Source organism: Portunus trituberculatus, chromosome 43 (assembly GCF_017591435.1).
Source record: "Portunus trituberculatus isolate SZX2019 chromosome 43, ASM1759143v1, whole genome shotgun sequence".
NCBI lineage: Eukaryota > Metazoa > Arthropoda > Malacostraca > Decapoda > Portunidae > Portunus > Portunus trituberculatus.
The window spans coordinates 26,231,483-26,248,489 of NC_059297.1; the positions used below are offsets into that span (position 1 = coordinate 26,231,483).

General features: G+C 41.1%; 2 protein-coding genes across 3 annotated transcripts; one reads left to right on the forward strand and one right to left on the reverse strand.

Moving 5' to 3' along the window:
• The first annotated feature begins 5,115 nt into the window (after window positions 1-5,115).
• LOC123518188 lies at window positions 5,116-8,224 on the forward strand. 2 transcript variants are annotated; one of them, XM_045278877.1, is made up of 5 exons: window positions 5,116-5,200; window positions 6,022-6,201; window positions 7,053-7,166; window positions 7,470-7,531; window positions 7,991-8,224. In XM_045278877.1, the coding sequence occupies exons 2-5, from the start codon at window positions 6,033-6,035 to the stop codon at window positions 8,072-8,074; spliced, it is 429 nt and encodes a 142-aa protein (XP_045134812.1). In that variant the 5' UTR covers window positions 5,116-5,200; window positions 6,022-6,032; the 3' UTR covers window positions 8,075-8,224. The 2 variants fall into 2 exon arrangements, with proteins under 2 accessions (XP_045134812.1, XP_045134811.1); XM_045278876.1 differs by having other exon boundaries at window positions 5,130-5,200; window positions 6,017-6,201.
• Window positions 8,225-9,649: 1,425 nt separating this feature from the next.
• On the reverse strand, window positions 9,650-13,845 carry LOC123518210 (serine-aspartate repeat-containing protein I-like). Its single transcript, XM_045278918.1, has 2 exons — window positions 13,789-13,845; window positions 9,650-11,005 (listed from the first exon to the last, which is right to left on the reverse strand). Exon 2 carries the CDS (start codon window positions 10,987-10,989, stop codon window positions 10,264-10,266), a length of 726 nt encoding a protein of 241 aa, XP_045134853.1. The 5' UTR covers window positions 10,990-11,005; window positions 13,789-13,845; the 3' UTR covers window positions 9,650-10,263.
• Window positions 13,846-17,007: the final 3,162 nt, after the last annotated feature.

Below are 17,007 nucleotides of genomic sequence, written 5' to 3' on the forward strand. Positions count from 1 at the left end.
GCGACTAGACTGTCTTGCCAACAATATATAGCTGTCCACCCTCCACTCATTACCCTGACCCCTGCACACCTGCATGTAACACTCTCTCTCTCTCTCTCTCTCTCTCTCTCTCTCTCTCTCTCTCTCTCTCTCTCTCTCTCTCTCTCTCTACACACACACACAACACACACACACCGCCATCTGTGTTCTTATCCTTGCAGAACATCTCTCTCTCTCTCTCTCTCTCTCTCTCTCTCTCTCTCTCTCTTGACGATTAACAAACTCTCTTCAATACCACAACCAGCTATCAATGTGCTCTGGAACTCTCTAGCATTACTTTTAGAGGTTACAATTCCTTATAAGAGAAAAACATGAATAAGATTAATATAGTAGTAAAAAAATAGAGTCACAGCCTGCCCTCTAAAGACAACTCCTTCCTTCCCACAAAACTACATGCGCCTAGTTACATACAAACCCTTCACTCGAAAATCAAAATTAGATGAGGCAACTCCTACACCCGCCAAGGAGTCTCCCTCTGTTGAAGGGAACCATAAATGTACCCAGGTGAGACTCCTCTTCTACAATCGAGCCTAGTCCGTTTTCTGTTCTCTCCTACTTTCTTTATTCTCATCTTTAATAAAAAATAATAATAATAATAAGCTAGAAGTTTCGTGTACGTACGCGATGATTTAACCTGTTCTCATTCCCAAGCTCTTAAATCTTCAGAGTTTTTGACCGTCTGGCTATGTCTTTAGAGTCACTCTCAAACTAAACCTATCCGTGCTGTCCACCTCTCACCTAACTCTTCTGATACTACGAAATTCTCTGACTGGTTAGCTTCCAAGGACGCAGGAGGAAGGGAGGCACGCAGTTGGCAAGATCAGAAGAGAAGTTAGCATGAAAATACGTGTAGAAACTAACTAACGCTTTCTACTTATTTCGGGAATCGAACCTCAGCGAGCTTTCTTTTCATTTTTTCTGCCTTTTTCCGGTGCCTCTATGCACACATTAAAAATATCTTTCATGTGAAAAGTGTTAAAAATGTATGAATCTACAATTTTTTTTTGTAATGTTATCACTTCCATAATTTCTTTTCTAAGAGCACAAACTTTTCATATATGTCCATAAGATGAAGCATCATGTCATTATGGACTAGCTACTCGAGAAGGCTTTGATAGCAGACATGCGACAAATCAGTGGATCACACGTGAAAGATCTCGGCCATATATATATATATATATATATATATATATATATATATATATATATATATATATATATATATATATATATATATATATATATATATATATATATATATATATATATATATATATATATATATATATATATATATATATATAATTTTCAAGATTAAAATACTGCAATATTTATGGCACGTTATCATTCTTGAGCGCCACTTGAGCCATCACACCTCTGAGCTGAGACACACATGGCACTTATCTCTCCAAGACTGCCCTGATAATGACAGTGATGAAGAAGAAAACGGAAATATGAAATGCTTAAAAAAAAATTTGGAGGGAATTCCACTCACATTTAAACTTCTTTGAAATGGAAGGTTGTTATTTGGGTCCATCTCACATAATTATGCAAAAATGTGTTGCTGTGGGACTCACTAGATGACTCACAATGAGGTGGTGTGAAATGCAACGCAGATTTCTTCTTCTTCTTCTTCGGGCAGCTCCTGTCAGGGGTCAAACAGCGCAGATCTGCTCCTTCCTCAGCCATACCCATCATTAGCATGTCATCTTTTACTCCACACTCAAACCTTCTCTTAAGTCTTCTTCTCTTATTTATCCCGTTGGATAGATCCATCTCCAACACACCCATTCTCCTCTTACACCCCTCCTCAGTCACTCACTCCCCGCGCATTCCTCCCTACGCATTCCTCCCCACGCACTCCTCTCTACTCACTTCCCCACACACACTCCTCCTCCCCACACACTGTTCTCCCTAGTACATCGGAAAATTAATAAAAGTTATCACTCCGCATCGGCACCATTGCTTCTCATAGCACTTGCTCAATACATAGAATATCATGCACTTTATATTTCTGCACAGAATCATGCCAGACGTCCAACTCTTCAGGTAGTAAACACTTCACACAGGGAAACCACGGAACGTCTGATTTCTGATCTCTCTAGAATTACTGATTAAAGGTGGCCATACACGTTCAAAAAAAGCGTCAAAATTTTGCATCAAAATTTTGACGTGTAACTTTGATACAAAATTTTGATGCATAATTGCCCACACACGTTTAGGCATTTTTCCCATCAAAATTTAGTATAGTCAAAATCTTCGACATGGATGCATCAGTGGCCATAGCACTAGTGTTCGCATTGGACTCTGATAAACCTCCTGGTAAACGTTGGAAATGGTCAAAAGACTGGTTTTTAAAACGAGAAACCTACAGACATGTCAATTTGTTTGCAGATTATTTATTTTTTTCTTCAGATCTTCTACTATGGCGGAAGTAAAATGCTCACGATATTTCTGCAGTAGAATGTCATAGGCCTCGGCTTTCTTAGCACGATTGCTATAATTATCCGACTTAATTCTCCACAAGGCTGGCAAAGTCCGATACACTCCTAAAACTTCAATCAAAAATTTCTTTTCGGCCTCCTTCTTCGCAGACATGGCGATCCTGTCTCCTCGTCAGTCACCTGCGAACTAAACAGTTTGATCAAAATTTTGACAGGAGCCCACACACGCATCAAAAATTTGACGACTCTTCAAAAAATATCAAACGGATTTGATCAATCAAAATTTTGCTTCAAATCTTTTTTTGACATCAAAACGTCCTACACACACTCAAATTTTGCATCAAAATTTTTATATAAAAATTCTGATGCAAAATTTTGACGCTTTTTTTGAACGTGTATGGGCCCTTTAAGACTTAATATCATTCAATGCATCAAAAACTCATTTCAACTCTACGCAATCTTCCAATATCTATCTCTTCTACAACGACATTCAGCTGCCTCAGTCTCCTAATCTATAAATCTGTGAAGTTAAACGTTCTAAGTTGACTTCCTCAGTTTTTCACGAACCCACCTGCTAACTTTATGCAAGGGCTTTATCCGTCCATGTAAGAAGTAAGTTTCACATGTATGGAGGGGGGAGGGGTTTCACTCATACCGCAGTGTGGAATAGCAGTGTGGAATCAAAAGTATTTCGTCTTATCAATTCCTCTCCTGTAACTGACTGTCTTCGACCTTTTTCATCACCTCTGCAATGTGGTATCTCTTGCTACTTTCTGGGTTTTTTTTTCATATCAGCTGCTCTTCTGGACTAGCTTACTGCATGCCTCCCCTCCTCCCGTGGTTGCACAAAGCTTTCTTGTTCCTCTCACCGCTATTCTGTCCACCCTTCTGATGCAAGATTTGATCAGTATTCTCTGGAACTCCCTGCCTGCTTTTGTATTTCCATCTTTCTTTGATTGGAACCCTTTCAAGAGGGAGGCTTCAAGATGCTCATCCTGTGTTATCTGACCATTCTTTTTGACAACGCTTTGATATAATAATAATAATAATAATAATAATAATAATAATAATAATAATAATAATAATAATAATAATAATAATAATAATAATAATAATAATAATAATAATAATAATAATAATAATAATAATAATAATAATAATAATAATAATAATAATAATAATAATAATAATAATAATAATGATGATAATGATAATAATGCTACTACTACTACTACTACTACTAATAATAATAATAATAATAATAATAATAATAATAATAATGATAATAATAATAATAATAATAGGTAAAGAGATAGAGCAGAAATGAAAAAAAAAAAATAGATAATGTAAGTTGAGTGGAGGTGGTGGTGGTGGTGGCAGGCTCGTGGGCACGTCTCTCAGGCAAAAGCTGCAACTTTAAATGTGACCAAATTCACACTAATCTTTTTGACTTTTGTTAGGCTAAAGTTTCATCTTCCAACATCATCATCATCATCAATCAATCAATCAATCAATCAATGGTCAATTAGTTATCATCAGCATCAATCAATCACCATCTTCACCATCACCATCATCATATTCGACAGTCAGTTATCAACATCATCATCATCAATTATCATTTTCATACTCATCACCACTGTATTAGAGTTTGAAGAAAAGGTGAAATACGAATATGAAAATGTCAAACTAGCAGCATATTGATCAAAGATATTCAGACAAAAATTACAATGGAACTTGTTGAACATTATAACAGATGAAAAAAAAATATGAACAATTCGGAATAGAAGAGCTTACTGAAGGGATGATATTCGAAAATGGCAAACTGTCAATGTGATCTCGTAATTTTTGTATATTTTCTGAGTATCTTTTTCTGTCTTTCTTTTTTTCTTTCTTTATTTCTTTCTCTCTTTCTCTCTTTCTCTTATTTTTGTCATTTTTTTTTTTTAGCCTTTATCCAGAAGCCCTCTTACACACAAAATGCATATAGAAATGACCAAACAGAAACATTATGAAACCAAAGCTACGCTGAACTAATGTAAAGTAAATATAGGAAGTGACCACATGGTGTAACATAGCACTAAGTTCATTGGGGGAAAAGAAACTAGTGTGTTATCGGAAAAAAAAACGAGGAATACAAGAAACCAAATAAATCTTGTATTAGGAACAAAAGAATTTAAGACAACTCGCACTGTCTAGATGTTACGAGGACGACGCAGGTAGAACTGACTCCTAATATATAAAAAAAAAAAAAAAAAGGAAAATGAGTGAAGGAATGGTAAAGAAAAAAATAAAAACTAGTGAATAAAAAAGTAGAAAAAAATAACATTTATACCGTAAAACTTATTCATGAAGCTACAAAAGACACGCACAAGAGAAAAGAAACACCGCACCATTAAAAACCTGAGAAAATATAAAGGTAAAGTAATCAGTGTCAGAAAATTGTCACTCTCTAAGTTAGTACAGAAATAAAAAGAGACACAAAGAAAACGATAATTTGATATAAAAAAAATGTGTGTGTGTGTGTGTGTGTGTGTGTGTGTGTGTGTGTGTGTGTGTGTGTGTGTGTGTGTGTGTGTGTGTGTGTGTGTGCGTGTGTGTGTGTGCATACACGCAGGTGTGCAGGGGGTAGGGTAATGAGTGGAGGGTAGACAGGTATATATTGCAGGCAAGATAGTCTGGGCGCCACACGTTCTTCTCCTGCCTCTGCCGTGCTTCAGGTGGGTGGCTTGCTTTGTGTGTGTGTGTGTGTGTGTGTGTGTGTGTGTGTGTGTGTGTGTGTGTGTGTGTGTGTCTGAAAAACTTTCTATTCCCTATGTAAGTGAATAGATCTTTTAATTTCCTTAATTATCATAGACTCACAAACTGCTTCCTCCTCCTCTTCTTCTTCCTCTTCTTCCTCCTTCTCCTCCTCTTCCATCTCCTCCTCCTCCTCCTCCTCCTCTTCCTCCTCCTCCTCCTCCTCTTCCTCCTTCACCTCCTCCTCTAAAATTCCATTTGGTTTTTCAATACCACATGGTGCCTTTCCTTTTCCGGCCGGCTTCGACTGGTGGGATGGGTGGGTGAGGAGGAGCCTTCTGCTTTCCTGTCCTGTGTCTCACACTGTGTAGTTAGTATAGAATAGTTAACCAATCAACCTAGTAAGGACCCTAGGGTCTCTTGTTGCTTGAGCTTTCCTTTGTATTCCTTTGTATTCCTCCTCCTCCTCCACCTCTTCCTCCTCCTCCTCCACCTCTTCCTCCTCCTCCTCCTCCTCCTCCTCCTCCTCCTCCTCCTCCTCCATCTCTTCTTCCTCCTCCTCCTCATCCTCCTCCTTCTCCTCTTATCCCTCCATCCCTCACAAGCTGCAGTCATAATGTACTGTACCACGCTTTCTCAAGTCCTTCCCTGCCCTACAATATTAACATCGCACACTCTCTCCTTCGCCTCATCAGCGTCACTTCTACCACCGTTCACTCATTCTCAGACACAAATTCACACACAACATCGTAGTAACTGAGGACTATGACAACCTTTTCTTTATCCCGTGTTGGTAGAGTAGGTATCTGAATCATGAAGGCAACACTGGTGGCGGTGGTAGTGGTGGGGCTGACGCTGATGACGGGAGGCGGCAGCTGCCTGAGTGACTACATGGTTGGCGACGCGATGCAGAAGCTGACGGGCTTCTTTCGCAGTGAAGGTGACATGGTGAACCGGTTGATGTCCTATCAAGAAGCCGTGAGTAAGTAGAAATGGGTATGCGCTAGGTACACCGACTGACATTATAAGCAAACAGACGTGACTGACAGACGCGCAGACAGTCACACACACACACACACACACACACACACACACACACACACACACACACACACACACACACACACACACACACACACACACACACACACACACACACACACACACACACACACACACACACACACACACACACACACACACACACACACACCTGGATCGGGTCCGGGTTCGAGTCCCGGAAAGCAGCGATGCAAATTGTCAAGCCTCTTAATGTATAGCCCCTATTCACCTAGCAGTAAACAGGTACGGAATGTAACTCGAGGGGTTGTGGTCTCAGTCCTACCCGAAGATTTTCATATGAGCTCTGAGCTCGCTCCGTAATGGAAAGACTGGCTGAGTGACCAGCAGGCGACTGAGGTGAATTATACACCGACACACACACACACACACACACACACACACACACACACACAAATATAACAACAACAACAACAACAACAACAACTGTTTATATTAGTGCTATTACTATATGATATTATTACTAAGGTTGCTTCTAGTATTCTTACTACTGTTACTACTACTACTATTACTACTAATAATAATAATAATGAAAATAATAATGATAACAATAATAGTAATGATGATACTAACAATGATAGTTATATTCATAGTAATAACAATAATGATAATAATAGTAATAATGATGATAATAACTTAAGCACAACAGGAGGTGTCACGTGTAGACCTGATGGCTTTCTATAGCTTCTTTTATCTTAATGTTCTTCTGTATTGTACCACCACCACTAACAACAACATCCCATGTCTCAACAGGGCACTGTACCTGCTTTGTGCACGCCACCGAAGGCCACAAGGAGAATGAAAAGTGCCAGTGTATCAAAGACATGAAGGAATGCGACAAGAAACACAAAATAGACAGTTCCTTGAGTGAGTGTCCATCGTGTCCTGCTGTGGTGGTGGGTTGCCTGAGTATAAGACAGCAATTAATGGGATCAACCTTCTTAAAGTTAGATATGAAAAAAAAGGAAGAAAAGATAGAGAGGAATTAATTTTGAAATAGAGTGTATAGATTAATGGAGTGGGCCACGAGGGATATAACATCGGTCACTCAAACAAAATCATCACGGAAGGACGAGAAATAATAGCTTCAACAGTCTTTTTTCTGAGGTGCTTTGATATTTCTCCATGCTTTTTGTCTTTTCTTGCTCTGATCCGTCTTCTCTGTTTCAGCCTTCGAAGAAACTAGGGATATACTTTATAGATGGGTCAACTGCCTGGGTCCCAAGAAACTAGTAAGTGCTGGCTAGTGTTCCTTAAATAGATACAATGTTCTCCCTATCAAGATCATTTTCAGAAGCTGCAGAGATTATTAGCTCAGTTGTTATACGTGCTCTCTCTCTCTCTCTCTCTCTCTCTCTCTCTCTCTCTCTCTCTCTCTCTCTCTCTCTCTCTCTCTCTCTCTCTCTCTCTCTCTCTCTTCGATACTACATATTTTTTTTTTCTATGTCTTCTGTATTTCATTATTTTTCATTTTATCCTTTCTCATAGTCCGGAGCTTATATAGTGTTATTTTTTGCCTCTTCAGTATTTTCATGCGTGTGTGTGTGTGTGTGTGTGTGTGTGTGTGTGTGTGTGTGTGTGTGTGTGTGTTCACCCACTCGCTTTCCGTGTCTGCCTAATGGCTTCTTGCAGCTCCCTTTGTTTTTATGGTTTTCCAAGGTGCGTCACTCGTGCTCCCCTCCTTCCCGCAGCGTGTAGCGTACCGGTGCAGAGAGGAGATGATACACAACCCGTACGAAATGATGTGCAAGGACTGGACGTTGAACTGCGAATAGATTGAGTTCGATCACAAATACTACGACGACCCAACCATGACTAGCTTGAAGGATTGGTGACTTTAACTCATAGCTACAGGCACACACGTCCCCCGTGGCCATAGGCGAGCTATATAATCTTTGTTTTATCCAATAAATATCTCAGCATTACCTCACTGTTCTTTATTGGGTTTCTCTTCCATCAGCGGTAAACTGTATGGTGGATGGATAAATGAATGAATAAGTAAGTAAATGGGTTGATAGATGAATAGATTAATAAATGAGCTCTTCTTCTCATATGTTTGGGGAATCTTATCTCCTTCACTCTTCGCAGGCTGCAGTGTGAGCTAATTGGTTTTTCAATCGTGTGTCCTTGATTCCAGTGATGATTTATTGTTTTAAGTATAGAACAGATAAGAGGCCGAAATATTTCATGTAGAAGAAAAAACGGCCAGTAAAGCGAATCAGAATATATTAGGGAGAAAACGAAGCTCTTATAAATGACCACAAATGAAGTTTGTCCAAGAAAATAAGTTAATGGGAAGACCAAGTAACCATCATTTTTGTCTCCGGCACACGATGCAGAAGCCAGTCAGGAGGAGGGTCGATAGAAGAGAAGTATATGAAAAACACTGCAACTGATAATAGCTTTAACTTTATTTGACTTTGATTAACTCTACAAGGAACATATTATCAGGCCCAGTGTGTGTGTGTGTGTGTGTGTGTGTGTGTGTGTGTGTGTGTGATTCACCTCGGTCGTCTGCTGGTCACCCACCCAGTCTTCCCCATTACGGATCGAGCTCAGAGCTCATAGACCGATTTTCGGGTAGAACTGAGACCACATAACACACTCCACACACCGGGAAAGCGAAGCCACAACCCCTCGAGTTACATCCCGTACCTATTTACTGCTAGGTGAACAGGGGCCACACATTAAGAGACTTGCCCATTTGCCTCGCCGCTTACCGTGATTCGAACCCGGCCCTCTCGATTGTGAGTCGAGCGTGCTAACCACTACACTACGTGGTGTGTGTGATTCACTGTTTGATCTGCTGCAGTCTCTGACGAGACAGCCAGACGTTACCCTACGGAACGAGCTCAGAGCTCATTATTTCCGATCTTCGGATAGGCCTGAGACCAGGCACACACCACACACCGGGACAACAAGGTCACAACTCCTCGATTTACATCTCGTACCTACTCACTGCTAGGTGAACAGGGGCTACACGTGAAAGGAGACACACCCAAATATCTCCACCCGGCCGGGGAATCGAACCCCGGTCCTCTGGCTTGTGAAACCAGCGCTCTAACCACTGAGCTACCGGGCGCGTGTGTGTGTGTGTGTGTGTGTGTGTGTGTGTGTGTGTGTGTGGATGGATGTGGGTGGGTGGTTGGATAGGGGCCAACATGCAAGTTTATCTAAATCATCATCCCCCTTGTGTCATCCAAAGCTCAGCTTTGCTGGTGCGGTGAGAAAAGCAGACAGCAGATGCCCTCATGTAAAAAAGGAACTCCTGACTTAAAATTAATTTAAGAAAATGCCTTGTTCTCTTAACACGACTATTTTCAAAGGTCAGAGAAATAATTAGCTGGGTTTTTAAGACTATTTTTTCTTTATATAATATCAAGATTTTGTTTATTTGTCACTTCAACCGTAAAAACATCATACAAAAACAGCATAGCCAAGGCCTTTGAAAGTAGTGAGGATGCAGCTCAGAAGTGTTTCTGAATACGGTGCTTGGTGAGGCAGAGCAGCGCAGAACTGTGTAGCAGCCGTGTCATGGTGATGCCCGCACATTGGATCACATCACCACCACTCTCAATTATCCTTAATATTTCCCACGCATTTGATGAAATCCCAAACGCCCCACCCCCAGCTCGTCTGTCCTGCAACACACAGAACATTACTTGAGGACACTGAAACACAATGATATAAGGTGGAGGAATCCATCAGGGTCACACAGAGCAGCCCCTCTATGAAACATGCCTACTTATTTCCACTTGTGACTCCCATCCATATTCATATTGAGAGAGCAAAGTGTTTGAGTTATAGTTTTGTGAAGGATTTATGTGGCTTAGCCTGTAAATTTCAAGACGATATCTATTGATCTTTAAGCAATGAAGTTAGGTGATTTAAGCGACTTAATCTGAACTTGAACAAGCCAAGCTCTCGGATGAAAACACCTCATGTCATTTTAATGTTTTCAGTCTTAAGTTCTACTAGATAGTTTGCTTTCATCCTCATCAACTGCTGCGTCGCCATCCTCATCAACTACTGCGTCGCCATCCTCATCAACTACTGCGTCGCCATCCTCATCAACTGCTGCGTCGCCATCCTCATCAACTGCTGCGTCGCCATCCTCATCAACTGCTGCGTCGCCATCCTCATCAACTGCTGCGTCGCCATCCTCATCAACTACTGCGTCGCCATCCTCATCAACTGCTGCGTCGCCATCCTCATCAACTGCTGCTTCGCCATCCTCATCAACTGCTGCTTCGCCATCCTCATCAACTGCTGCGTCGCCATCCTCATCAACTACTGCGTCGCCATCCTCATCAACTACTGCGTCGCCATCCTCATCAACTACTGCGTCGCCATCCTCATCAACTGCTGCGTCGCCATCCTCATCAACTGCTGCGTCGCCATCCTCATCAACTGCTGCTTCGCCATCCTCATCAACTGCTGCTTCGCCATCCTCATCAACTGCTGCGTCGCCATCCTCATCAACTGCTGCGTCGCCATCCTCATCACTGAATCCAAATATGCTTAACACTTTCGACACGACACGCCAGATGATTCTGACAACGCTTGGACTTCTTTCATTTCTTGCTCCTGAATTTTCTGGTCTACCGTCAGCTTTTCCAGTCAGCAGGACCAACGCCAGCAGGGCCAGCGTCAGCAGGGTCAGACATCGGCTCAGGTTTGTCGTCTTCATGGTGCACAGACTCGACCTGCTGATACCATCCTGAATACAGTTACCAGTCACCACCATGCCTGTCATTGCACACACACACACACACACACACACACACACACACACACACACACATTAACAATTGTATTGACAGAAAAGCTACCAGTCCCCCTTGGCTTATGAGAGTAAATAATAATAGCGGATTGACCAACATATTCCCAATTTCAACATGTAATGTCTAGGGTGGCGAGTTTAGCACTTATCACGCAGATACTGCAGGGAGGTGGTTGCTGGGAGGATGCTGGGTGGGGAGGAGGTTGTGTGGGGTAGGGGAAGGCGTGTCCCGGGTCGCTGCGTGAGGGTTTTATGTTCATGTTCTGAGATGTGCATACCCGTGTTAAGTGTCAGTGTCAAAACGCGTGTCTTGTGTTTTGAGTTATGTAAGACGGAGTCTGTTCCAGTTGCGTATAGTGCATGGAAAATATGAATGCTTGAAAATGTCGGAGTTGCATAGTAGATTAAGTACGTGTGTGTGTGTGTGTGTGTGTGTGTGTGTGTGTGTGTGTGTGTGTGTGTGTGTGTGTGTGTGCGCGCGCGCTACGGCTCCCAACTGTGTTATCCGTGATGTAAGCATTCATGTTTGTTAATATCATATAATTGTTTGTGACTTTGTGAATTATTGCTAGGCGGTGTCTTCTAAGTGCCAGGGTGTCCATATTCGATTGTTGTTGAACACATATTGTTACGCGGCTTTTATACGTAGGCTAATTGTTTGTGATGGACCTGCCTGCAGCTGTGTCGATTTTTCCACCTTGATATATCTGTGTGCGTGTGTAGGTCTCAAATCCCTGCAAAATAATTCAGTGCAAGATGTGTAGGTGTGTTGCAAGCTGAATGTTTTTGTGTCTTGTTTACATCCATGCAGATTCCTCCTGAGGAAATCAAGTGTTCTGCTGCTTTGTGTTGAATGTTGTCTAGAGTCGACTGAATCCCGTGTTGATGTACAGTAAAGTATGTATAGTGCGATGCTTAGCTATTTGTGTGATATTGTGTATTTGTGTTGTAATGATGTTGGTGAATATTGAAATCTGTCATTGAGTTTACCATTGTTTGAGGGAGTCAAAATCAGTCTGAAGGAGTTTACAGTCCTCTAGGTTCTCAATGGATCAATAGATGAGACTGTCATCAGCTGAGCTAATTGTAGAGTTAGTAATGGATGGGGGAGTATAATTCATATACAACAAGAATAGGAAGGGATCTAAGACGGTTCCTTGAGGGACACCTGAAGAGACAATAAAAGAAACAGATGTAGCAGTCGACAGCGACTCGTTACGTCCTGTTGGAAAGAAAACAAGTGATTCAATGAAGAATTATTCTTGGGATGCTGTAGAGTTGCAATTTCAGAATAAGTCCTTTTGTGGGGTACTTTGTCAAAGACTTTAGCAGAGTCTAGTATGGTAATGTCAGCTTGTTTAGCGTCATGTCTGTCCAGGTGTCCCGTAGTGTTATGAGTAACACTGAATCGTAACTTGCACGATCATCTTGGGCGGAATCTATGTTGTGTGTCGGATGTGCTCGATGATGGAGGTGAGAGAAATGAGGTTATAATAAAAAGAGTCAGTGTGGTCGATGCCTTGAAGATCGGGGGGTGACGCCAACACAAAACTCATCAGAGAAAAGAGATGATGTGTGGAGAGATTGAGTAAAGATCACCAGGTGAATTAGGGCAAAGATGGAGCACAAATCTCAAGGGGAAAAGGGGAGATATCATCGAGACCGATAATTTAGCGGTGTCCGGTCTTCAATACTTTCCGTAGTGTGTTTGTCCTGGTGTTCAGTGCGGCAATGGGTGCATAAGGGATGTTTGGTATGTCATGTGGCTTTCCCGGGTGAATAGAGAATGGAAATGTGTGTTGAGTATCTGTGCTTTGTGTTCTCTTGCGGGTGGTCGTAGTGGTCGTAGTGGTCTAGGCAACTACGTTTTTTTTTTCTAACGTTACTTGAACAATTTGAAATGCTAGGTGTCTTTTTTACATTATCTATGGTATATCTACTAATATGCTGGCGTTCAGTCACTTTATGTTTTTGACAAATGTCTTTTTGGAAAAATATGGAAACAGTTCTCTGGTGTGTTGTGTGATGGCACGCGTCTGTAGTTTGTTTTCTGCAGTGTTATTTAAGTAGGTCCATAGAAAACCAGGGGAGTGTACGTATGTCTACACGAGGGTGTTTTCTGTGGGGTGTAGTTTTTCATGGTGGTGTGTATGGCGTGTGTCAGGTTGAGCTGTTTTCTTTAGAGTAGTGTAGAGTGTGAGTTAGAGGATATTAATTTGTCTCTGTAGACCAGATTCTCTAATAACCATTTACCTCCACTTAACTACTTTTTAGTGATAATAAGAACCTGAGTTAACGTTAGTGCCGGTATCAGCAGAGGAGAAGCAGGAGGAGGATGTGTGTTTGTGTTTTTGTGGTGTGTTTTGCTGCAGTGTGGAGCGGATAGGGGAAGTGTTATGTTCACATACACTTACGGGTGATTTGAATGTGAAGTGCGGGGGTGTAACTATCCTTAATTGTTTGTGCGTGGTATATCAGTGCGTGCAGTGAAAGACCCACGAGTACTGTCGTTACTATGCAGAAGCCAAGGTACGTTATGAGGCGTCTTTACTGCGTGTTGAGAAAATAACAGAGTAAGCATTATTGTTTCACATTGCTGTAATATAATGACTAAATAGAGACTCTTGCACTTTGTTCGGGGTCTATACGAGTAAACAAACTTTTAAAACTGTAACCTTTAAACCTTTAAAAACAAAGTCCACTCACTAGAAGTACACCAGCAGTAAAAGCAGTACCAGCAGCAGTAGCAGCAGTAGCAGCGGTATCAGCAGCAGGAGGAGCAGCAGCGGGAGTCAACAGAGACCACCTCCTCAACAGTATTTATTAGCACCACAGATGGGCCTCGTTATTGCCATCCTCTCCCCTCGCTACGCATGTTGTGCGTCACTTCTTTGCCAGTAAGTATCTACACACATGCAATGTTGAGGAAGGAATAGATCAATCTTCATGTTTTCATGCATTGTTGTTTTGCAATAACAATTTGGTGTTATAATTACAACAGTCACCTCGATATGTATACCGATATAATCCGTACCTTATCCCAGTAAACCTTCTCCTTTTTTTCATCCCCCTATTCTCTCCACCCTTCTAAAGCAAGAGATAACCTGCATTTGTAACCTTTTATCCGTTCTGGAGGTAAACTCTGCCTGCCTGCTTCTGTATTTCCTCCTGTCTGTGAGCTAAACTTTTTTCCGAGTACTTTTTTATTTTGTTTTTTTTCAGATTATCTTTTTCATAGAACAGTATTTTCAGTGGGTCTTTTTTCTTCTACTTTTTTCTTTGCTTCGCCTTCTTGGCTATAGCCTTTCACTCAACAGAAAAAGAAAAGTCGATTAGATTAGCTACGTTTCATCAGACTTGCCTCAATCCACTTCTTAAGTCTAAGGTGTACTGTTGGGAAATAAGTAGAGTTTATTTTCATATTTGTATCCACACATATCATTGTTACAGTCGATGAGTCTCAACTCCGCATCCTCGTCGGTGTTTGTGTTAAGTCCAACTAAATTTTGTCGCCACGAAGACCTTGAGCACGGCAACACAACACAGTCCACGGGAGGTGGTGAGGAAGATAGAGCATTGATGTGCGTGACGGGAAGTGCATGAAAACTGCATGCTTGGCAAGTCAGCTGAAAAAAATTGGAGGTGTAAGGACATCCTGGTAACGAAAGCAGAGTTGCGTGTGTCAGTATCTAGTTCTACTCGTAGTGTGTCTCCGCCCCTTCAGGAGAGACAGCGGATCGTGGGAAAGAATCGCTTGTTACACCTAATTCCCGCGACCCGCGCTACTCTGACCCTGACACTGCTACTGCCTGCGTCCAGTGCCATCCAGACCAGGAAATGACACCCCATTGTTTCGAATGATGATATAACATTAGCCCAGCACGCTTTCACTGCGCCACTCTGCTGCTGAGAGAGACAGTCTGCAGCAGTAAAAGTTCTGCCCACTGCTGCTCTATATGCAAGATTAAACCTCTCTGAATTCCACTCCTTAGAAAAACGTAGGTTAAAAGGGAACCTGATATAAATCTTTGAATAGTATAGGAGTTATAACAAAAAGGAGACATAAACAAAATTCTTAGGATCAGTAGCCAGGATAGAACCAGAAACAAAATAAACCCGGGTTCAAGCTTAGAAATATTAGGTTTAAGAGAGATGGGAAGGAACTGGTTCTGTAATACAGTGGTTAATGACTGAAACAGACTCATGAATCAGACTGTTAGTGGTAAGTCAATTCAAAGCTTTAAAAGAAGATTAGACAAATACTTAGATGGGGATGATAGATGGAAATAAGTAGGTGTGTTCATACAAGAACTATCACGCGTAGACCTTATGACCTCTTGCAGCTTTCCTTCTTTTCTTATGTTCTTATGTTCTTATATGCAGTAGCGATGCCACCTTCTACATGATGAAAGATTTTTTCTTTTTCTTTTTTCTTTTCTTTTTTTGTGATTGGCTATACTGGTTCAAAACTAATTTTAAGTCTCCATTTATTATGTACTATTTGTATTGGTTAGTGAGTGCATGCTTAAACAAAAGAATAAATCATTGTCATTCATTTCATACGTGCGCAAATAATGTGACAATACTTACACATGAACGAACACGAACACACCTAACGGTGTTCCTCACTCCTCAGTCCTCATGAGTCACGCGTAAATGCCCACTGCCCAGCGGTCCATCAGAAAAAGGCGAGTGCCGCTCTCTCTCCCCAAAAGGTAGAAAACTTTTTAAAATTTCTTATCAATCTTATAAACAATCTGCGACGAGTATGTATGGGTTCAAATACTCAGAATAAAAAGCTCTATATGATGAGAAGGGTAACAAAAAAAGATATGTTGCTGTTGGTGTATAAGGATATGATAATACCGGGAGGAGAAAGTATCACGACGGTACAGGCACCTACGATATGGACGGCCAATTTCTTTTTTTTTTTTTTATAAACTCTCTAACAAGATTAGTCACGTTTCTTCTGACTAGCGAGTATTTTCTCACTATGGTTCTCTTAAAGGTGAATGCTGGGAGATAAATAAAATAAATAAATAACTTTTTTCTCATATCTGTGTCTGCAGACCTCATGCACTGTTGTGCTTGATAGGTCTCAGACCGAAACACTTTCGGTGTCACAAACTCTCTGGCGTTTGTGTTCCATCCATTGACAAGAGGGTGAAAAAGTATTGCTTCCAAGTTTATACAGTGAATTCTACAAGGAAAGTATCGTCTGGGTCCATAACTGTGTGTGTGTGTGTGTGTGTGTGTGTGTGTGTGTGTGTGTGTGTGTGTGTGTGTGTGTGTGTGTGTGTGTGTGTGAAGACGTGGGAACAGCTACTAGCATGCAAGCGTGTCTAAATGGTGGTGATGGTTGTGGTGATAGTGGTGGTTGTGGTGGTAGTGGTGGTGGTGGTTGTGGTGGTAGTGGTGGTTGTGGTAATGATTGAGTAGAAATGGGTGATGGTGGAAATGGGTAGTGGAGGAAATGGGTGATGGTGGAAATAGTTGATGGTGGAGTTGAATCAGTGAAAATGGGTGAATGGAAATGAGTAGTGGTAGTGGAAATGGGTGGTGGTAGTGGAAATGGGTCAGCGGATATGGGTGAAAGTGGAAATGGGAGAGTGGAAATGGGTGATGGTGAAAATGGGTGGAGTTGGAAACCAGTGATGGTAGAAATAGACAAAATAAATTTTTTTTTTATTTGAAAGTAAACTTTTTTAATTTGAAGTTCAGTTTTTTTAATTTGAAAGTCAGTTTTTTTTTATTTGAAAGTCAGTTTTTTTAATTTGAAAGTCAGTTTTTCTAATTTGAAAGTCAGATTTTTTAATTTGAAAGTCAGTTTTTTTATTTGAAAATCAGTTTTTTTTTTTTTTATTTGAAAGTCAGTTTTTTTTTCATTTGAAGTTCAATTTTCTTAATTTGAAAGTTAAAAGGTGT

What these genes read in the sequence shown, in the direction of transcription:
- LOC123518188 (XM_045278877.1), top strand. Translation starts at nt 6,033, where the DNA reads ATGAAGGCAACACTGGTGGCGGTGGTAGTGGTGGGGCTGACGCTGATG. An exon ending in CAAAATAGACAGTTCCTTGA is followed by an intron (nt 7,167 to 7,469) that starts GTGAGTGTCCAT and finishes TCTCTGTTTCAG; the next exon opens with CCTTCGAAGAAACTAGGGAT. An exon ending in GCCTGGGTCCCAAGAAACTA is followed by an intron (nt 7,532 to 7,990) that starts GTAAGTGCTGGC and finishes TCCTTCCCGCAG; the next exon opens with CGTGTAGCGTACCGGTGCAG.
- LOC123518210 (XM_045278918.1), bottom strand. Translation starts at nt 10,989, where the DNA reads ATGAAGACGACAAACCTGAGCCGATGTCTGACCCTGCTGACGCTGGCC.